The following is a 23,516-nucleotide window of genomic DNA, read 5'->3' on the forward strand; positions in this document are numbered from 1 at the left end:
GTAACCACAGTGACTACATGTTTAGCCCCTTCCAGCCAATGCCGTCACTCTTCTAAGGCCCATTTTATGGCCAGGAGTTCACGATTGCCTACATCGTAATTACTCTCAGCCGAGGAAAATTTACGAGAGAAGTAAGCGCATGGGTGAAGTTTCTGATCCTGACAGTCTTTCTGTGAAAGGACTGCCCCAGCTCCAACATCCGAAGCATCAACCTCCACTAAAAAAGGAACTCTGGGATCCGGAGGATGCAAGATAGGAGCCGAACAGAAGGCCTTCTTGAGTTTGTCAAAGGCCTCGATGGCCTGCGGGGACCATTCTTGGGGATCTGCCCCTTTCCGAGTCAATTCCACAATCTGTATTTCGTTCGTCCACCCACCTATTTTTAGTATGTTAACTCTTATGAGTAGGGTCCTCCTTCCTCACGTACTCACCCTACCTCATTACCTCACCTGTGCTCCTGTCCTGTTCTTCCCTTCCTCTACTTCATCTTCAGTCTCCTCGACAATTTTGACACCTACTTCTGAACTGATGCTGATTTTAGTTCTACCAGCTATACCCCTATTTATACTGTATTTTTCAACACACCCTGTACGTTACCTTGTAATTTGTTTTTTTTGTTTGCTATGTATGGCGCTGTGGACACTTTGCGGCGCCTTATAAATAAACGTACTACTACTACTACTAATGGGGGCGACGATATCCGAGAATGAACGGATAAACTTGCGATAATAATTAGAAAATCCCAAGAATCTTTGGACTGCCTTCAGACTAGAGGGACGGACCCATGAAAGAATGGCCTGGGCCTTGCAAGGATCCATAGAAAACCTTTGGGAGAAATGACTTAGCCGAGGATTGAGATCTGATTAACCTCGAACTCGCACTTTTCCAACTTGGCATATAACTGATTCTCACTGAGCTTTTAAAGGACCATCCAGACATGCTGTCGGCGCTCAGGAAAGACTCTTGGAAAAAAATTAAATATCATCCAAACACACCACTGCGAATATCCCAAGGAACGGCCGGAGGACCTCGTTGATTAGATCCTGAAAGACAGCGGGGGCATTGGCCAATCCAAACGGCATCACAAGGTATTCATAGTGACCGGTATGCGTGTTAAACGCCGTCTTCCACTCGTCACCCTGTCGTATTCTGATCAAATTGTATGCCCCCCTCAAGTCGATCTTGGAGAACACCATGGCTTCTCGGATCTGATCAAACAAGACCGAAATAAGGGGTAATGGATAAGAGTTTTTGATGGTGATCTTGTTCAATGCCCAAAAATCGATGCAAGGGCGCAGGGTTCCATCCTTCTTCTCCACAAAGAAAAAACCTGCTCCTACTGGATACTTGGAGTGACAAATAAAACCTCTTCTCAAGGTTTTCTTTAATATACTGGTCCATGGCCTGAGACTCAGGGACAGAAAGAGCGTACAACCGCCCCTTGGGAAGAGTAGCGTTAGGGACCAGATCTATGGTATAGTCAAATGGGTGATGAGGGGCAAAGAATCTGCTTCCCTCTTAGAAAAGACATCTAAAAAATCTCTGTAAGGAAGAGGTAAGGACGCGAGGATGGGTTGAGAGATCCGAAGAGGCAAAGACAAACAATTACTGGAACAGATGGACCCCCAATGAGTGATCTCCCCCGAAGCCCAATTGATACCGGGGTTATGTTTTTTTAACCAGGGCAATCCCAGGACTAGTGGGGCCAAAGGACAATGAAAAAGAAAAAATTAGATTTCTTCAGAATGCAATGCCCCCACGGACAACCTGAGCATAGGAGTGCGTGAGAAAATACTGCCTTTGGAAAGCGGGAGACCATCCAACCCACAAACAGACAAGGGACTGTTGAGTGGTATGGGAAGGATGTTTAACGTGTCAGCCAGGGTAATATCCATGAAGTTGCCGGCAGCGCCGCTATCCAAAAAGGCAGGAACTGCCATACTCCTATTGGCAAAAGAGACAATGGTCAGAGACCAAGGGAGATAAGCTGGATAGACCTAAGTGGATCTCCTTATCATCACTTAGTCCCTGTCTTTTACTGATTTCAGCGGGCAAACCAGGGCACGGTGACCCTGGCCTCCACAATAGAGACACAGGCCTTTTGGCCCTTCTGCGGTTCTTTTCGGAAGTTGACAGGCGTGTGGTCCCTACTTGAATGGGTTCTTCACCTGAATCTTCCAAATTATCCCCAGAAGGATAAGAGGACAGCCCCCCAGCATCTCTCTCTCTGGCGTTCTCGAAAGCACCAATCTACCCTGATGGCTAAGTGTATGAGGTCGTCAAGGGAGTCCAGGGTAGGATACTGGATCAGGGCGTCCTTAACCCGCTCCAACAGACCCAGTCGGAACTGGCTGCGCAACGCCGGGTCATTCCAGCCAGAATCAACGGCCCACCTTCTGAACTGGGTACAGTAAACCTCTGCGGAACCTCGGCCTTGCCGTAGGGAACGGAGGTTGGACTCGGCAGATGTGGCTCGATCTGGGTCATCATACAATAAGCCCATGGCTGAGAAAAAGGAACTGACTGAAGATAGAGCCTCGGCCCCTGCCGCCCAGGTCTGGGGGTCCCCCTGAAGAAGGGAAATAATAATACCCACACGATGAGACTCAACGCCAGAAGAAGCGGGCTAGAGTCGGAAATAGAGCTTACAAGCGACCCAGAAATGAACAAACTGAGACCGGTCTTCAGAAAAACGGTCCGGGAGATTTACCTTAGGCTCCGGGTTTCTAGATGCGGATAAGGTCCCGTGGACCCTGTACCTGTCCCGGCTGTAAGGGCGAGTTAGGCCTGCCCAGACTCTGTTACAGGCAGGTCTTATGGTGGGACAACGTATCCGTGGAGATGGACCAGGAGCAAGAGGACAGACTAACTAAAACAAGGACAATAGCGGGCCACTGATCCCCCAACTGACAGGAGAGCCTAACGTGGCCCCCGGAGGTGATGGTACCTTGGGCAGTACAGATGTTATAATACACAAGGATGAAACGAGCAGTACAGGTGTGACAATACACAAGGATGTAATAAGAAAATGCGGGTGTAACCATACACAGGGATGGAGTAAGCAATACAGGTGTAACAATACACAGGGATGTAATATGCAATACGGGTGTAACAATACACAGGGATTTATTAAGCAATACTGAAAATGCCAATAATGAAATAGCCGGTGAATCCCCAACTTATCTGTGAGATGGAATACAGCAGAGAAATGGCGGGACACCGCAGCACTGACAGGCAGGACACGATCCCAGAATGGGAGTACAGGAGGGCTGGGATGACACCGTTGAGTACAGGAAGCAAGGACTGGCTGGGCAGCAGGAGTAATCACCAGGAACCGGGAACACTCTGGACACGCTGGACATAGAACTATTACCGGCATCTGACCAGCCTGCCCGATTAGTTTAAAGCTAACCAATCAGTGGGGCACCTGGCTAATCAGAGAGACGGCGCAGCTGAGCACTGAACGTCTTCCTGCCCGCGGCCGCCTGGCGTCCCCTGCCGCCTAGGCAACCACTGCGGCAGGGGCGGAAGAGGTAGCACGCTGCGTCCTGGGCACTTAGGAACGCCCGCCGGAAGTTCGGGCGTGATGTCGCTGTGACGTTTCTTCTGCTTAGCAACAGCCGGGACGCATTGTATAGAGGCCGCAGGGTGAAGGCGGAAGCCGCTCATGCGGCCTCTAACAATTGAGCCAAAATTCACATAATGATACATGGATTGAGCCAAAATTCACATAACGCCACACGGATTGAGCCAAAATTCACATAACGCCACACGGATTGAGCCAAAATTCACATAATGCCACACGGATTGAGCCAAAATTCACATAATGCCACACAGATTAAGCCAAAATTCACAATACGCTTCATAAATAGGGACATTGTCCACCAAAGGCGCGCATTAAATATTTACACTATAATGTCCATTACACGTTAAGTTACACACCATTATGTCCATTATGTATTATGCCAAACACCATAATGTCTATTAAAAATTATGCTACATAAGTGCTGCTTATCTACATGCTCTTTTCCAAGGGTTCCATGCTCATTGCCAAGGGTTCCATGCTCATTGCCAGAGATTCCATGCTCGTTGCCATGTGGGATTAGATGCTCGCAACCAGGCAGAAGTGATAGCCACTGACAGTGGCAGAGCCTGGCTGTCTTCAGAGCACTACAGGTCCCGGCTATTTGAAATAATACCCCTTTCACACCAGAAAATGCATTCCCAGCATGGCCCCTTTTACACCAGCCTAGTCCCTGCATTTTCTGGTGTGAGGGGGAGAAAAAAACAACCCCTCCCCCCTTTAACCTGTTATCTCATTTAACCGGCTATATCTTCGTAACCAACTGACCCATTTACATGAGACAAGTATCATATTGAAGAACTTTTGAGTGGGCTTTGAATGATTTTGGTCCAGTGAAACTGGAACGTTTGGTTCCAGAGTAATCTGCCCTCAAAGAACATGAACAGCGATGAAATTACATTTCAAAATTAAAAAAATCGGTTTACATGCAATATCTCTGGAAGCGATTAACCGATATGGACCAGCCTGGTATCATATTGAAGGCCCAGCGATTTGGAATTGAATGAGATCAACCACAAGCTTCTGTGATGCCAGGGGGGGGAACTGGCAGCTACGCGCTTGCTGATGGTATTCAGCGCTGATCCACAGATCAAATTTTAAATAATTAAATAGACATGCGTATATATTACAGGGGGGGGGGGGGGGGCGCAGTAGGCATATTTTTGGCCTAGGGTGTCAAAAACTCTTGCACCAGCCCTGTTGCCAGGCAATATCTCCCGGGGGGATAGAGACATGGTGCTGGGCTCGTTGGAAAGCCCTGGTACTCAGCTACAAAATTAAATGACAGGGGGGGGCACGTGCCCGGGTGCCCCCTCCCTGAATCCGCCACTGCAGACAGTGCATATCTTACATAAAACTTTACGGGCCAAATGTAATAGGGTGAGAGTTTCAGAAAGTGAGAGATTTTGGGAGAGTTTTCCCATGTTTTTGAAAGCAGCAATGAATTACATGGCAAAATCAACCTGGTTTTGCAGTGTAATTGATTGCTGCTTTCAAAAACATGGGAAAACTCTCCCAAAATCTCTCACTTTCTGAAATTCTCACCCTATTACATTTGGCCCCACATATATGTGCTGAATTCACCCTGCAGTCTTTGTGTGGTACTGCAGCTTTCCCCTGGCAATTTGCTATGTTGTGACAGCACTTTATTGCATATTTTTACACTTGCACTTTATTGCACTATTAACACTGTATACTTTTAGTATTACTATAATACTACATTATTATTATTATTATTATTATTATACATTTTTTCCCCACATTTTTAACCCTAAAAAGAAGCGATGCAAGCACAAAGAAAATAAGGGCCAGATGTACCAAGCATCGAAAAGTGATAAAATGGAGAGTGATAAACAGCTGACTGCTGATCATTCTTCACTTTATCACTTTTTGAAGCTTGATACATCTGGCCCTAAGTCCCCTAATAAAAAACAAAGACAGACAAGCTGTTCATTTTTATCATCCTGGTACACATGCATTTTGTTACCCTCCTCCATTGTAAACACTTGAATGTAATTTCTTGAATGCAGCACTAGATGGTGCTGTCTGCTCATCTATGGGCCTGATTCACACTTGTACGTTATGCCAATTTTTTCACAATTGAGCGGATATTGGTAAACTGCACATGTCACTTCCCCAATGCACATCAATTACACCCCAGTGGGCATTCATTAGTACAGTAATTGGGAGTGGCAGCAAAAACATAAGCGTATCAGATCTTTTTTTTTGGACCAAGTATCAAGGTATTTATCAGTCGCCAACTGTGACCCTTTACACAGGAATCGAGTTTATAGACACTCAACTTTTTCTTTCTGAGAGATGTTGTGACAGCCTGTGTCAGTGTCTACCCTAAATAAATAGTAGCCCACTCCTAGAATAATACAGCCCAAGATGGAAGTTCCAGACAAAACTGTAAAGTGCCATCATTAGAAACAATCAGCATTGTAATTGAGCAGGTTTATTATTGTGCAGCCAATGAGTAGTGTGTCACGCTGCAGTGCTACAGGTGGTATGTTTGAGTCCTGGGTTTGTCAGCATCCTGAAATGTTATAAGGGGCAGTGTGACTGGGTGGCAAACAGCACTCAAGTTGGTTTCATGAATGTTAAATATGTACTAGTAAAGGAACAGGATGGGTGAAGAAGACAGGGGAGATCAAGAGATGTCAGGCTGTGCCCAATACTCAAATCTCTTTCTGGCACAGGGCACCAAAAAGTCCACTTACAGCTCTGTTTTACAGAATTTGCTGGAGTTCCATAACACCTTCTAAAGCTCTTCATCAGGAATTATCTTCAATTAGAAGCCAATTACAGAAATTGTTAATGGTCTGATGACGGATTGCACTTAATAGAAGTTACACTGTTAGCATGTAATTTGAGAAATAGAAATAAACTCAAAATAGTATTAAGCATATCATGTAAGATAGTATTGTTCATTGTAGAACCCTGCTCCTAATCAGTAAGGGCAAATTAACCTTTTTAAGGACAACATATTTTATACAATATAGCTTTACAGCCCTTCAAATGTTAAAATATGACTGATCAGGTGCAGGGTGCTAAAATGAACACTAGGTAGGATGTGCAGTATATGTCCATGGGTCGGAGGAAGGGTGGTAATGGTGTGGCGGGTAGTGTATGTCCATGGGTGGCCTGTAGAGTGTGTTTTGGTTACCAGGAAGTAGGATGACTTATGGGTATATTTCAGTGGTAGGGATGGTGATTGGGAGAACTAGTAGTGGAAAATTAGGTGAAAAACAGGAATTAGAAAGAGTGAGATATGTGTAGAGAGATTGACACAGAGAGAAAGAAGCGGGGGAGGCATGGCATGAGACGTAGGAGCAGGGCCGGCTCTACCATTAGGCAGCTGCCTAGGGCGACAGGATCTGGGTGGGGGGGGGGGGGGGGGGCACCAAGTCTGCCTATAAAAAAAATCATAGCTGTCTATGAGGAATGTGTTACTTCTAAGACTTCGCAATACTTCCCTACTTTACTGCCCCCTCCTCCTTGTACTCTGTTGTGGGTGTCAAAGGGAGGCCTCCAGGGAAAGCAGGGGACTTGTCCATCTTCCTGGGAGGGGCTGGGAGGACCAACAGATTTTTGGGAGCCTCCTTGCCATTCCGGAAAATTAGGCAATTATGCCTTAAGAGATATGGGGCCATATGCATTTAGTTTAAAAAGTCAGCTTCTAACTGTTACAGGCTGGTGGGTAGATGTATTAAGCCTGGTGAAGTGATAAAATGGATGCTAAAGCACCAGCCAATAACCTTCTAACTGCCATGTTACAAGCTGGGTTTGTAAAATGACAAATAGGAGCTGATTGGTTGGTTATCTATCACTCACCACATTATCTGAAGCTTGGTTACATCCATCGCACATGATCACAGAAGCAGTACCGTGCAATCGCCAGGTGATGGAACTCCTTTCCCCTAACACCTATACCCCCCCACCACCACCACCACCACCACCACCACCGGCACCACCTCATTAGGCAGAGCCTAGACCAATGCCAGGGAATTTGTGCCTTACCTCCCAATGACATCCATTGCGGTATTGTGCAATTGTCAGCCAAATATGCTGAGATATACATCCATTGCACATGATTACAGAAGTGACACTGTGCAATTGTCAGTAACATATATATCCCCCACCACCACCACCACCGGCACCAACTCATTAGGCAGAGCCTAGACCAGTGCCAGGGAATTTGTGCCCTACCTCCCATAAAGGGATAATGGTCATACAAGGAAGGGGTGTGGTCACACAATAGTAACTCCAATTGAAATGACAACACACAATAGCACAATCATATACACATTACACTGCATGCAGTGCCATTGATTCATATTATATCACACAGTAGTGCCCCTTATACACATAGTGTCCACAGTAGTGCTGCTTATATACATCTGTCTCTGTCACTCCAGCAGCTCACTGTCCATGTCCCTCAGCAGCTCTATGCCCTGTGTCCCTCCAGCAGCTTCCCCACCTCTCTATGTCCCTCCAGCCCCCTCTCACCCTGTCATCAGCAAACAAAAAGCCTGCTCCTCTTAGTGGCTCTTCTTCACTTCAGTGGCAGTGATTGCAAGACATCACATTCGGTGCCAGAAGAAGACAGGTGTTTCTGTTGGAACCACTGTTCAGGGCTGTGGTACAGGTGGAACTCAGTTCCCCCTACCGTTAGAGGTGGTGGAATTCAATTCCACCCCGTTCCCCCTCATTTTAACCCCTGAATGCACATGATTACAGAAGTGGTACTGTGCATTTGTCACTGATATATACTTGGAATTACACCCATTGCACATAAGTATATAAGCAGTACTGTGCAATTGTCACCGACATATACTGAGAATGACAGCCATTGTGGTACTGTGCAATTGTCAGCCAAATATGCTGACAATTACATCCATTTCACATGATTACAGAAGTGGCACTGTGCAATTGTCAGTGACATATATACTGAGAATTACATCCATTGCACTTGATTACAGAAGTTGCACTGTTTGATTACCAGGGAAGATACTCAGAATTACATCCATTGCACATGATTACAGAAGTGGTACTGTACAATTGTCAGTGACAAAAATTTGGGGAACAAAAGAGTATGGGTCCCCCGTATTTTTGCATCCAGCACCGGGGCTTTAATAAACATCAGGGTAATGCCACAGCTGGGGGACACTTTAGGGGAAATTTACTAAAGTACTAATGGCTACGAATGGCCGGATTCGTGGCCATTCATACCCGTATATGGCCGTAAATTCATATTTCAGAATTTACTAAGGCCAGCAAACGGAGATTCATATTCCAGAATACGAATGCCATCTAATTCGAATGGTGATTCCAAATTTACTAAATGGGCACTGGGATGATTTGTGGTGTAAAATAGATTAAACTATTGTGTTGTGTTGTACAACTACAAGTCCCAGCAAGCCTGCCCCGCATGAAGGGACTTGGACAACCACAAGTTCCAGCATGCGGGACATTAAAGGGTGTGTGTATGTTAGGGTTATAAACTACGGGGTGTGTGTGTGTGTGTGCGTGTGGTTAGGGTTATAGGCTGCGGGGTGTGTGTATGGTTAGGGTTATAGGCTACGGGGTGTGTGTATGGTTAGGGTTATAGGCTGCAGGATGTGTGTGCGTGTGGTTAGGGTTATAGGCTGCGGGGTGTGTGTATGGTTAGGGTTATAGGCTGCGGTGTGTGTGTGCGTGTGGTTAGGGTTATAGGCTGCAGGGTGTGTGTATGATTAGGGTTGTAGACTGCGGTGTGTGTGTGTATGGTTAGGGTTATAGGCTGCAGGGTGTGTGTATGGTTAGGGTTATAGGCTGCAGGGTGTGTGTATGGTTAGGGTTATAGACTGCGGGGTGTGTGTGTATGGTTAGGGTTATAGGCAGGGCAGCCGAGAGGTATGCCAGGCCCGGTAAAACATTTGGGGCGTGGGGGGGGGGGGGGCGATGAAAAAAAGCCATGCCCCCTCAGCAGCAACAGCACACACGTACAGTGTTGCTGTGAGAGATCCTCAAAATATCCATAACAAATGTCAGTGCCGCTCACAGCAACTGTTCATTTTTTGGGTGCAATATATAAATTAACTTCAATTCATTGACTTGGTTTTATTTATATTTATTTGTAATAAAAGATCAGTCGCTGTGAGCGATGCTGGCATTTTTAGCAGATATTTTGAGGCATTAATCATGTCGGAAAGACACACATTTGCTCCACTTAACAATTCTCAAATTTAAAAGTATTTTAGGAGTAAGCCATAACAAAAGGGATTGTGTCCACTTGTCAACATAACATGCTAAAGTGTGACTAGAAAGGTTTTTAGCTTTATATAGCCTGTAGGTGTGAGAGGAAGAAACAGGTTCAGCTCTGACAATACCATGATAACTGAGGGGCTCCCGGCAACCACAACAGCTGCTGTCCATGTCCAGCATTCAGCAACAGCTGAGGCTGCAGAGCATTGTTACAGCAAGTGCTGATTACAGGAGGACAATGCTATTGGAAATTGCACTTTGGCGGGGTAGCGGGTGGCGTTTAGCCATTCATTAAGCAGCGAAAGAACACTGCTTAGCAAGCGATCCTGAATCAGGCCCTTACTTATCACGTTTTCCTTTCACTAAAACTACTAAAATGGTAATGTTTTAGCCACTATGGGATAGGATTAGTGAAACCATAGTGGCGCTTCTGGTGGTTTGACTAATCATATACCATAGTGCGTGCCTAAACCTAACCACCTCTCTTGTAGTTTAATTCTAATCCTCCACAGAGTAGATTACCCCAAACTTTATACTTATAGCCTAATGCTACCCCTCCTTATGTTTAATGTCCCCTCCCATAGACTAAAACCAACCATCCCACTAGTACCTAACCCCTAAACCTCCCCATAACCCACTTCATTAAAAAAAATATACATCAAATCCTGAGGTATTTCTTCTTTAATTTATATAATTTCACTTATACTAATGCAGATATCGAAAACTAACATGAATGTTAGTTGAATGTTAGATGTTTGGATAATAAAGACCGATAGATCGATACAGAGGCGGAAATACCATTTGTGCAGCAGGTGCAGTGCACACGGGTGTCACAAATCCACGTGCGCAACCCCCTTTGTGGATGCGCCCCTTACCATCACGCTGGTGCGCACTGCCTGTGTCATCTCTGGCTATGGCGCGTGGCATGATGTCCCTTGTGCCCCCTGCATCCCCCGGGTCCTTGGCGGCATCCCTGGTCAGTTCCCTGCCGGGCCCATGCTGCATGGGCGCCGCCATGACACCTGGGGTCAGCTAACAGTATGGGCCAATCGCGCTGTCTGCTGGCCTGAACCTTGACCTGATTACATGTGTCAGGTCAAGGTTCAGGCCAGCAGACAGCATGTTACAGCCCTCAGAGACTATTACCATCTCAAGTCCTGACGGTCAACAGTACCGTCAACACCTGAGTCGATGGTTCACTACTATAATCTTCAGTGATCATTATCATCAGTATCCTGACTGTCGACACCCTACATCGATTACCAGCTATCGTGTGCACCAGAGACTTTTACCATTCCTGTCCTGGCTGTCGACATCTCCAGGCCATTGGCACTACTACCGGCTCCCAGGCCATCTCCAAGTTTCTCCGGCTCCCAGGCTGTTGACACTACTACCAGCTCCCAGGCCGTCTCCAAGTATCTCCAACTCCCAGGCCGTTGATACTTCTACCGACTCCCAGGTCGTCTCCAAGTATCTCCGGCTCCCAGGCTGTTGACCCTTCTACCGATTCCCAGGTCATCTCCAAGTATTTATGGCTCCCAGGCCATCGACACATCTACCAACTCCTAGGTCATCTCCAAGTATCTCCAGCTTCCAAGCCGTCAACAATCTCTAATGGCTTCAAGGCAACCAACTGTCATCACCAGCTACCTGAGCATATATACTTATCTCCGGCTCCCAGGCCACAAGCTCAGGTCATCTCAAGACTCCAGAAAATGAATTCCTGCTCCCTCTGTACCAGTCAGCTTGTACTAGAGGACAATGGGCAGGGGACTGCGACCTGCTTGTTGGGCGCAGCTAAGCCCAAAGCCCCTAGCGGGGTTCCCTGGAGAAAACCACCGGCGAGTTAGACTCCGCATCCCTGTTCCTGGACTCCGCCAACACTCTGGTCCGGCTGTTCTCTGGTTTTCCACTGTATGATCTCACCATACATCAAACCTTTATACTTCTGGTTCCCAGCGCCCTCCATTGGCCCACCACAGTCAGCGGGGAACACAACAAACCCTGGTGCTGACAAGGGGCCCCTGAGGACTAAAGGCCCCCATACAAAGGTCTGGCTTGTCTGAGAGACAAGTTGGACCTGTTTTCCCTTCAGCGCCCTCAGCAGCTCCCCGGGAGAGCTCCTTCCAACTTGGCACTTGATTTGACATTTTGCATGCAATTTATCAAACTCCTGGGGAGCTGCCAGGGAAGTTCAAGGGAAATCGGATGCGATACATTGCGGGTGCTAAAAAGCACCCTCATTGTGCCAGTGATGGTCCGATTCCAATTGATCTTATGCGCTGCACATAAGATCAATAGGATCCGATCCGATGGGCACGGGAACGCCAATCAGATCCGATCACATGTCAAACACCTCTGATTTGGGCTGATTTCACCTGATATATCGGCCCAAATCAGACCCATGCCAAATTAAAAAAAAACACGGTACTCTTTACCTAGAACGGCGCCCACGATTGAAATCGCGGGCATCGCGGGTAAAATCGCGGTAATCGCGGGCATCGCGGGTAAATCGCGGGTACATCAAAATCGGGTACCCGCGATTACCGCGATTTTCCCATAGGGAACAATGTTAAAAAGGCAGATTGACCGCGATTTTAGCGTTAAATGCCTCAATGCCCGCGATTTTTACATAGGAAACAATGTTAAATGGGCCACAGAGCCCTAATAGTCCCCCTGAAGTCTTAAATGGCCCCCAAAATTTTTAACGCCACCCCACGATCAACGCGAACCCGAAGCGTGGCGAGCGCAGCGAGCCCGCGAGGGGCGGCGGTACGCGTCCTACGACCTTTTCATGCCCTACTATCCACGTCGGCGTGGAGTTGAGAATAGAATAGTGTGGCGAGCGCAGCGAGCCACCGAGCCCGAAGCGTGGCGAGCGCAGCGAGCCCCGCGAGGGGACGCGGATACCTTCACAGTTATACGCGTCCCCTCGCGGGCTTCACAGGTGTCCGCGTGGCCACGGACACCTGTGAAGCCCGCGAGGGGACGCGTTTACCTGTGAAGGTATCCGCGTCCCCTCGCGGGGCTCGCTGCGCTCGCCACGCTTCGGGCTCGGTGGCTCGCTGCGCTCGCCACACTATTCTATTCTCAACTCCACGCCGACGTGGATAGTAGGGCATGAAAAGGTCGGAGGACGCGTACCGCCGCCCCTCGCGGGCTCGCTGCGCTCGCCACGCTTCGGGTTGGCGTGGATGGTGTGGTGGCGTAAAAAATTTTGGGGGACATTTAAGGGTTAATGGGCTCTGTGGCCCATTTAACATTGATTTCTCTGGCCAAATCGGTTGGATTGAGGCATTTAACACTAAAATCGGGTCCATCGCGGCTTTTAACATTGCTTCCTATGGGAAATCGGGAGCATCGCGTCGCGGGCATCGCGGGTACATTTATGGCCGGCCGCGACGCGACCGACGCGATTTTTCAGGTTTAACATGGTTTTCAATGGGAAAATCGCGGGCATCGCGTCGGTCGCGTCGCGGGCAGGCATAAATGTACCCGCGATGCCCGCGACGGGCGCCGTTCTAGGTAAATAGTACCAAAAACACCCTCCAAGATTTTTTTCAACCCGGCACTGAAGGGGTTAAGGCGAGTGAGTTTACTATGGTCAGTGCTGGGTTCTCTGTCTAGGATAGATGTGTGGTCAGGAATCGGGTCAATCTGTGTATTGTCTCCGGGGTTCCCGCTAACGCCTGTAGGATTAATGGTGCTGTTTCCTCCACTCATGTCAGGTGGGGCAGATGAAGTTTGATATCCCAGTGGATTGCTGGTTGGGCAAAAGCATGAGGAGACACTGATGACGCTGCTTACGGAAAAGGAAGAGCCACAACATGGTAATGGGAGACTTTTTTCACCATTGGGGGACCTCTTCCGCCATTACCAATATTATTTTCAAGTACCCGCAACCAGTCTGCAGTCTACCCTCAGGTTGGGAACCACAGCACTATACTGTATCATAAACAAAGCACACTCTCACAGGTCGTTAACTACCCATGTGTCATCTGAACATGCAGTCAAGTTTGAAAATATTGTCAATGACTTAATCTTCAATCGAGGATGGGCGTACCGGCATACTGGGGCTTGCAGTTTCCCGCCAAAAGGCCGGCACTGTCCCGCGGTGGGGGGGGGGGGGTTGGGAGTCCCCCCTGTCAGTTGCTGAGCAGCGCTAAATAGACGCCAGAGGCTAAATGTTCAGCGGCATAGACCCTGCTACTCAGTGAGGACTTTAGTTAGGCCCAATCTACCAAACTCTAAAAAAAGTTTTGTTTTCCAGAGCTGGTCCCCAAAAGCTGACAAGATCTTCAGGTGGCATTAGCAATTCTAACTCTATGGAGGAAGCATTATCATGCCCATGCAGGGTCAAAACCCATTCATAAAGTCATAGTGACTGCTGTTACCTTACCGCCATTCTATAATGTGTCCTTCATCCTGGAGACCCTCATTTTGTAGGACATGGACAAGACCCCCGGAACGCCAGACCGGACATCAAACTCTGCATTCCAGAATTTGTAGTGTCCGGTCCAGGGGGTTCCCCGTGTAGTCCGGACCATTCTGGTTTTATTTACACTCCCAGACCATGCAAGGAGGCTGTATTCTCCCCCTTCTCCCCTCCCTGGTGACAGGTGTCAGAGCAGCCCCACCGGATGGGACACTACAAGCTCCAGAATGACATGTATAGATGAATGTAGCCTATCCGGTCCGGCGTTCCGGGTCCTGTCCAGTCTGTTTTTTACCTATACCCCTATTTTGCTGTATTACACCATGTTGATATTATGAGTATATGAAAATACGGTACTCTTTACCTAGCACGGCGCCCACGATCTTGATCGTGGGCATCGTGAGGTAAAAAATCGTGTCGGTCGCGTCGTATGCGGGCTAAAGATGCCCGCACGCGACGTGATGTCCACGATTTCCCATTGAAAACCATGTTAAACATGGACATCGTGTCGGTCGCGTCGCGGCCGGCCATAAATGTGCACACGATGGCCGCGACGCGATGCCCACGATTTGCCATAGGAATCAATGTTAAAAGTCCCGATGGACACGATTTTCATGTTAAATGGCTGAATGGACCCGATTTGACCATAGGAAACAATGTTAAATGGGCCTTAGAGCCCAAATACTTACCCTGAACTCTGAAATGGCCCCCCCAATTGTTTACGCCACCCCACGATCAACGTGAACCCGAAGCGTGGCGAGCGCAGCGAGCCCGCGAGGGGCGGCGGTACGCGTCCTCCGACCTTTTCATACCCCCACTATCCACGTCGGCGTGGAGTTGAGAATAGAATAGTGTGGCAAGCGTAGCGAGCCACCGAGCCCGAAGCGTGGCGAGCGCAGGGAGCCCCGCGAGGGGACGCGGATACCTTCACAGCTATACGCGTCCCCTCGCGGGCTTCACAGGTGTCCGTGGCGACGCGGACACCTGTGAAGCTCGCGAGGGGACGCGTTTACCTGTGAAGGTATCCGCGTGCGCTCGCCGCGCTTCGGGCTCGGTGGCTCGCTACGCTCGCCACACTATTCTATTCTCAACTCCACGCCGACGTGGATAGTGGGGGTATGAAAAGGTCGGAGGACGCGTACCGCCGCCCCTCGCGGGCTCGCTGCGCTCGCCACGCTTCGGGTTGACGTTGATCGTGGGGTGGCGTAAACAATTGGGGGGGCCATTTCAGAGTTCAGGGTAAGTATTTGGGCTCTAAGGCCCATTTAACATTGTTTGCTATGGTAAAATCGGGTCCATTCAGCCATTTAACATGAAAATCGTGTCCATCGGGCCTTTTAACATAGATTCCTATGGCAAATCGTGGGCATCGCGTCGCGGCCATCGTGTGCACATTTATGGCCGGCCGCGACGCGACCGACGCGATTTCCATGTTTAACATGGGTTTCAATGGGAAACCGCGATGGGCGCCGTGCTAGGTAAAGAGTACCGAAAATACTCCTATATGTTATATGTCAGAAGACACTGAGCAATTATTCCCATTTATCTAATAATAAAAAAAAAAAAACTGAATCCGCAAGTAAAAATAAAAAGAACTGTCCGTTAGTAAAACACTGCTGACACAAAAATAAAAAATTTGGCCTTCTGCCATCAGCGTGACATCAGCAGCGATTGTTATAAGAAGTGCTCTCAGCCATCTGCTGTTGCATTGTTACTTTAAATAAGATCACACATGGGATGTAGCTGCATTGAGTTTCTGTAACCTTCAGATCTTCTTTTGTCTCACATATCATCAACCCGCTCAACTATGTGTCTAGATTGGAGACAAAGTAAAGGCTTGGATGAGGATGGGGCTACCCTACCTCACACTGCCAAAAGTGGTCATGAGTTTATTTATAACTAATTCGGGGGGATATTTATTGTCTGGCTGGACAGAGATCTATGATCTGGTCCTGGAGGTTCACTGGCAGTAACATCCCCCCTAGCAGCACAACAATGGTAAGTAAACGCTGTACCATCAGTACTCACAGGCAAAGAACGGGAGAGGACATCAGGGACCATGGGGTACACAGCTGTGGGTGCATAATAAAATAACAATTATAAAGATTGGATCTATACATAAGCTGCAAGTTTTGACTATTATCTATACTTATATTTTGGGGTAAGTTTAAGGGGTTTTAGTGCCCAAATAGTCTCTACCCGCTTTCTTTTTCATATCAGTTCCACCTGGGGACAGGATCGGACAGAGGTACTCCCTGTATGCCTGTTGCATCATGGGATTCCACCATTTCACTTTTTTTGCATAATAAGATCTCCTGACAGCGATGGCTGTGACAATGTAACAATAAGTATATGTCTAGCCGTTTTAGAGCATCATCAGCCATATTAGGATGGTTACATTTCTAATTAGCGATCGAAAGCAATACTGTATTTACATAATAGGTGGACTCTGATCACTGTGTACCAACCAGCAGTATAGTGTAAGTGGATGTTACTCATCAGCCTATGGTCTTTCAACCATATGCAGCTTTTTCCTACCTTGTGTCCTTCTTAATAAGACATACCCTGTCCTGCAATGGACTTTGTCATTAAATATTGTTGTTTCACCATATTTAATAAACCCATAACTTTCTATATATGACAGCACATCTCCTGTACTTATCTTATATTACTGATACAGCTCTTATGAATAAGGTGTGGGTGGTGTGACAAAGGTTTTTGGACTAATGAGGAACCGTACAATGTTCTCCATTATTTGCCACGGTACATGATGCTGAGTGTTCTGGTTCCCCATATTGTTTTTATACTGTACATACATTCATTACAGATGTAGCACAATTTACAGTACATGGGTTTAGTGGATTTCTGATAAAAAGAGTAATTTACACAACTGTGTGGTTGGTGTTATTATCTGAATACATATTATTTCTATTCGTTCACCCATTTCTTTTTTTTTTTTTATAATTCAATCTTTATTAAGGGCTGTATTAGTATACGTTTGTTTCTTAGTTGCAAGAACCTGTAATTCTTTGTTTAGTTCTTAAATATTGTTTCAAAATTCAAGAAAAACTTACTTTATTATGCCCCTGGATGCCATTTTAAAAAGTGTTTGAGATACTCCACTCATCCACAGACCAAATGAATATTACCACATAAGTTACATACATAGTGTACAGTATGGTCTGATTGTCACCCAATGCAAATTAAGTGTAGAAACTGTTGTATTTCTTATTGATGTTAATGTATTAGAGCAGTAGTAAGCATCCTGTAAATTGGAATCCCAAGTTAGGACCCAGAATCTGGGATAGGGTGCCCTGGTTGTTGTATGACATGTGTGTGTGTGTGTGTGTGTGTGTGGGGGGGGGGGGGGGGGGACGGACGACTTAAGTACGAGGACATTCAAAACCTATTTTGCATGATGCTCATCGTGGGACTAATAATTGATTTTGGAGGTATTCAATCTCCCGCCGCTATTCCCAGAGGGGGGAATAGCGTCAGGGGCCCTATTCAATGCTGTCTTTCCCAACAGCTTTGAACAGTGATCTTGGCAGAACGGACTCGACTTTAATAGCAGTCGGGCACGGTCTGCCGAGAACGGTCGTGGATTGACGAGCTCCCAGCCATAGCTCGCAGCCACGCTGTATCTAGCAGCCATGCCCCCATTTCGGCATCCGGCTGGCAGGACATTCTTCGTCGAGTGCAACGAGAACGGGACAAAGTCATGGCTGTCGGGCCTACTCAACAGTCGTGACCCAGGATTGAATATCCTCCTTGGTCTTAGATATTTAGCCAGGGGAACACAATGTGCAGGGCAGCTTGTAGTGAAGTAATTGAGTCTACTGTACAAAGCAGGCATGTCCGGACCCTTAGCGGGGTGGGCCGCAGCAGCTGCATGATATCATATGCAGCTGCTGCAACCCAAAACATGGTGGCCTGGCACATGCCTCCACAGCTAGGCTGCTCAGGGCAGGGGCTACCCTAATGGTGCCCACACATGGTGTGATGGTTGGATGGGTTTTGAACTTTTGGGTTTAAAACACATTAAATGCAGTCCACATTGCATATCGCAAGTCAAAAATGTATGTGCATGAAGTACTTTTTGTACTCCATCTCATCGCATCTAGTTAAATTGCACAGTTTTAGCATATTGCATGCAGTTTAACTAGATGCGATGTTATCTTGTACAAAATGCATGAAGCACAAAAAGGGACCTGGCATATGGGGCAGCCTTGTTCTGTGCTGGGCACCCCCCCCCCCCAACACACGCGGTAGTGTCAGCAGTTGCAGTTTTGCAAGTCTTCGTGAAACTCATAGATGTGCGCACATTGGGGTAAATTTACTAAGATGTGTATTATACTTTACATGTGATGTTGCTATGGGCAACCAATCAGAATTTACTTCTTAGTTATTTAGCACCCTCTAAAAGATAGTAGACAGGATCTGATTGTTGCCCATGGCAACATCACATGTGATAGTAGAATACACATCTTAGTAAATTTACCCCATTGAGTGTTATGGGTGCACAGGCACACCCTAATGCTGTGCACCCCATCCTGCCGCTAGCAATACTAGCAATACATTTTACCAAACACTTTTCCATTTTAGAACTGTATTCTATTAAAAGAAGCGCCCATCAATCAATTATGTGTGTTTTGCTTTGTTAATTGTGCTAGACCATCGTCATATCACTACATACCTGCGTCATCCATATGTTTTTGAATTTATTTGATTGTACTGTTAAACAGAATTATTAGAAGATTAAAACTGAAATAGGCAGGAGATAATGGCGTGGCTGAGAGATGTTTTATATTGTACTGAGTGCCAATAGACGATGGTAGACACGCCCAATAGGTGGTGTTAGACACACCCCTTCGACGCTGCGCCACCTAATAAAATGTGGTGAAACTACAACTGATACTGAATTAGGCCCACTGTCATCTTTTATATTCAGAAGCATGAAAGACATCTGTGGCTCATTTACTAATTTAGTAGTTAAATATAAAACAATATGGTGTACATTTGGTAATCATCAGTTAAGGTCAAGGGCGTATCTACCATAGGTGCAAGGGGTGCAGCTGCAATGGGGCCCAGAGCTGAAAGGGACCCATCTTTACTGCCTAAGTAATATGTTTTACATACATTTGCTATGAGGCCTACGAATATCTAGTAACGCCCCTGGTTAAGGTTCTAAACCAAAACCAACTAACTGGGTTTAGCTGCCTGAAAAGAACCATCATCATCTATTGGGTTTCAGCTTCAAATAAAACCTGACATCAGTATCATTCCCCTTTCACATTGCCAAAATAACCCAGGTCAGACCAGCAGGGCCGCCGACAGGGGTACTTGAGTCCCGGGCCCTGTCGCTCTGACAGAGGGTAGGGGCCCGGGCAACTAGGGAGAGTTGCCCGGGCTCTGTCTCTGTCTGGCTTGAGCCCCCATGCCTCGCCCGCCCGCTGCCCGGCTCTGAGGTGATTAGCCCGGCGGCACATTGTGACTGCGCACTCACTGCGCAGTCACATCATGCATCCTACAGTCGCCGGGGCTTGGCCGCAAAACGTGACTGGCAACCCAAGAGCAGCGCAGCAGCACATTCACGAGACTGCTGCATGCTGCGTGTCCCAGTGTCGGTAATATTGAGAGAGAGGAGCTGCCAGACCCGGTCCCCAGTCTTAAGGACAGGTACCAAAAGTTAACTAAAAGAGCCCGGGGGGCGCGCGGGGGGGGGGGGGGGGCATATGCGTGCCCAGTGTGTGCATGTGAAAATACTCTATTTATGTATGCGAAATGTGTGTCTGGGGGGCAGCACAGGTGGCAGCGGTAACTGAAGGGGGGGGGGGGGAGCCCGGACTAGAAATCCGTCCCGGGCCCCGTAATTTCTAGTGGCAGCCCTGCAGACCAGGATTGTGCAGGGTTGACCTGGGTCGACATGTGGGGTGAAATGTAGTAAGATGCAATTTTTTTAGCCAACAAAAAAAATTGCACCTTATCGCACATTTCTCAGGCAAAATTTGCAAATGTAATAGGATGTGATTTTTTAGATTTTTTTTTGTTTTCATTATTTACTTGTAAACACTGTTTTGGACAGAACCATGCATATATCTCACTGCTCTGTGCATGGTTCTGTTGTACTCACTGGCCTGGACAAGGTCTATTTTGTTTACAATTTTTTGTAATGTTTACCAAAAATCACATCCTATTAGATTTACGACTTTTGATGTTTTCTCTGGATGCGATTTGTAATATGCGATTTTTAGAAATGTCAAAACGTGACATTTTTACTGCGAAATGTGTGATATTTACAGCAAAACACACCGGTCAGACCCGGGTTTCCTATGCGAAAGGGGTATCAGGTGGTTTCTACAGATGTAAATGCCTTTGGTTTTGTACATTGTACAGATTACTATGACCTGTTTCAGAATTCATTAGGTTAAAGGCTTCATTTTTTTTCTTCTTCTTAAATGTGTGGGGTTCCCCACCCAAATCAATAACTAGCCTTGGACCTACCGACTAGGAGCAGATACAGCATGGGGTCTGCCTGCTGTAACCGCAACCAGACCCAAATTGGTCAGCTCAGCCTTTTAATTCTTGGGATACACCCCAAAATTTACTCTTAAGTACCTTGTCCAAAATCACCTGGCTATTCCCTGGCTATTCCCTGCACCACTGACGGTGATATATGTGAGGTTAATGTGTAAAGAACAGATCATAATATTGGGCCTTATTTTGGTTCATTCTTTCTGACAAAATCCTTCTTAGATGGGCAAAACCATGTGCACTGCAGGTGGGGCAGATGTAACATGTGCAGAGAGAATTAGATTTGGGTGGGGTTTTACAGTACTTCAAAGTGAGATCTATATTGCAGTGTAAAAATAAAGCAGCCAGTATTTTCCCTGCACAGAAACAAAATTACTCACCCAAATCTAATTCTCTCTGCACATGTTACATCTGCCCCCCCTGCAGTGCATATGGTTTTGCCCATCTAAGAAGGATTTTGTCAGAAAGAATGAACCAAAATAAGGCCCATTGTTCTTTACAGGCAGACTACAAGTGCCAGCAGGACTGGACATTAAGGGCCTGCTGACACCTTTAGTCCACTTAAAAAAAAAAGCCATGAAAGGAACCACAACACATGTACACCAAAGGCTTTAACCCACAGCGATTTGCAGGCACCTGCTTAGCAATTTGACTAGATGTTGACTGCATGCACTGACATAGTTATCAGGAGATGCAGGACTGCGCATTGTAATCACTCGGGGTACACACACACAGATATCTGTGCTTACTCTTTTATATTCTTCCTGTATGCCTACTGGTTTCCAATTAGTTGGGCGGCTTGTATACTGTCTGTATTTATGTTTCCCCATGTATGGTTCTACAGAACCCTGTGGCCCCTTATAACTAAATATAATAATAATAATAATAATAATAATAAGAGGAAGAAGTATAATTGTAGATTCATATGTGGAAAGGGTCATCGGGTTGACTGTACGAGGGTCGACATATATTAGGGCAACCACTAAAGAACGACAGGGCTTAGGGTGACACATGAATTAGGTCGACATGGCTAAGGTTGACAGGGTCAGGTCGACACAAACGTTAGGTTGACAAAGGGAAGGTCGATAGTCAAAAGGTCGATATGGGTTTTTCACGCTTTTTTTGTCCTGAATTTCGATGTAAGTCGTCATAGACACCATATCAGGTTACCGCTGCATTCATCATGCTTCGGGCAGGGTGCCTCGCTGCACTCGGCGCACTGTTATATTCTCCCTCCACACCCTAGTGGATGGTAGAGTATGAAATACCGCCTATCGGCTCAAATAAAGTGAAAAACTGATGTCGACCTTTTGACTGGGGGGGGGGGGGGCAAGTGTCCCCCCGTCCTTTCTGACATCTTTTTAAAATTGTAGTGGCCAGCCTGGACACAGTATTGCCCCTGTGCTATGAGTGTCCTCATCTGAGAGTTTACACTCAGCCCGGCACAGAGAGAGAAGCTAGCAGCCACACAGGGCCCTTCACGGGGCGGGACACATACGAACAGTGTGGCTCTGCTCTTCCTGATGCTGAGTCCTGATGCTGATCCCTGCAGCCGGAACTCCAGTAAGCTGTGTCCTCCCATATAGTGACCGTGTATGGGCCTGACAGATTGTGCTGTTTGTGTGTGACTGCTACTGGTATCCTGCTGCTTCCAGCCTGCACCCAGATCTCCATCTTGGATCTCCATTAAATGTCTGCTCCCCTTTCTACCCCTAGATTCCTTCTGCCCACCCATCTGATGGAGGGTACCACTGAATAGTTCCCATGACAGGGCAACCTTATTGCAGGACAGCAGCTGGGAAATAGGCAATCACGAGTGTAGTGTGGGGTTACAGGGGTCATGGGTGGTATATCAGTGGGTAGTAGTAATTTCATGTGTGCCCCACTAGCCTACTGCACCCATTCCATTGTCCCCAACTAGAACCCCCATCCTGCCCAGTGCCCCCCATTCACAGTGTCCCTGACTATCTCACTGACACCCCCTCCCCCCCCCCCCCATCCCAGTGTCTCCCACCCTACCAGCCCAGGTTATCCCCCCTTCCTTACTCCAACCAGCTAACTGCCGTCTCAGCTGTCTAGTCACAGCGTCCACCCTAATTAAGTCCAGTGTACCCCAGTCTCCTGCCTAGTGACTTCCTTCCCATGTTATTGCCTCCTTCCGAGCCAGACCATTACCTACCTATATATCACCCACTGTTTTTCCCGGTCACCCCTTCCCTGGAGACAACATTCCCTTTGAGGCCACGGCCATTGTTACGATGCCACACCCACTTTTGCAGGAGCGCCGCCCAAACTCATGGTGCCCCCCCTGTAATTTTATTTCTGGATCCACCCCTGGTAAGGAGTTTTGTTCCCCCATAGAGTTTCACCTGCCAACTTGCACTGTTTTATAACTATTAACCTTTCTCATTCCAAGTCTCCAAAGAAAGCGAAGAAGCGATCAGAAGGGGCCAACTCCAACGTATTCTCCATGTTTGAGCAAACCCAGATTCAGGAGTTTAAGGAGGTGAGTTACACATTAGTATGTGTTACAAATTATATGAAGACTGCACTATTATTTTGTATTGGAATCCATGTATTGGAATTACATGTGATTCCATGTAACTTCTACAGTATTTGACATAATTTCCAGTATTTATTTAGCTTGTGTTTTATTATTTTGTAATTTCCTGCTTGGCTTGATTCCAAAAATCCTACACAGTAATGTAATCATTG

At 47.0% G+C, this 23,516-nt stretch overlaps 1 protein-coding gene across 1 annotated transcript in view; it reads left to right on the top strand.

The window, feature by feature from the left end:
* Positions 1-5,714: 5,714 nt before the first annotated feature.
* The window catches only part of MYL2 (myosin light chain 2), a 34,236-nt gene continuing 16,434 nt past the window's right edge, over positions 5,715-23,516 (top strand). Inside the window, exons 1-2 of the mRNA XM_083151424.1 lie at positions 5,715-5,826; positions 23,218-23,307. Of these exons, the coding sequence (XP_083007550.1) occupies positions 23,272-23,307 (36 nt within the window). The 5' untranslated portion in view covers positions 5,715-5,826; positions 23,218-23,271. The remainder of the gene's footprint in view (positions 5,827-23,217; positions 23,308-23,516) is intronic.

The sequence above is a fragment of the Crinia signifera genome, chromosome 1 (genome assembly GCF_055691185.1).
Source record: "Crinia signifera chromosome 1, ASM5569118v1, whole genome shotgun sequence".
In the NCBI taxonomy this organism is placed as follows: domain Eukaryota; kingdom Metazoa; phylum Chordata; class Amphibia; order Anura; family Myobatrachidae; genus Crinia; species Crinia signifera.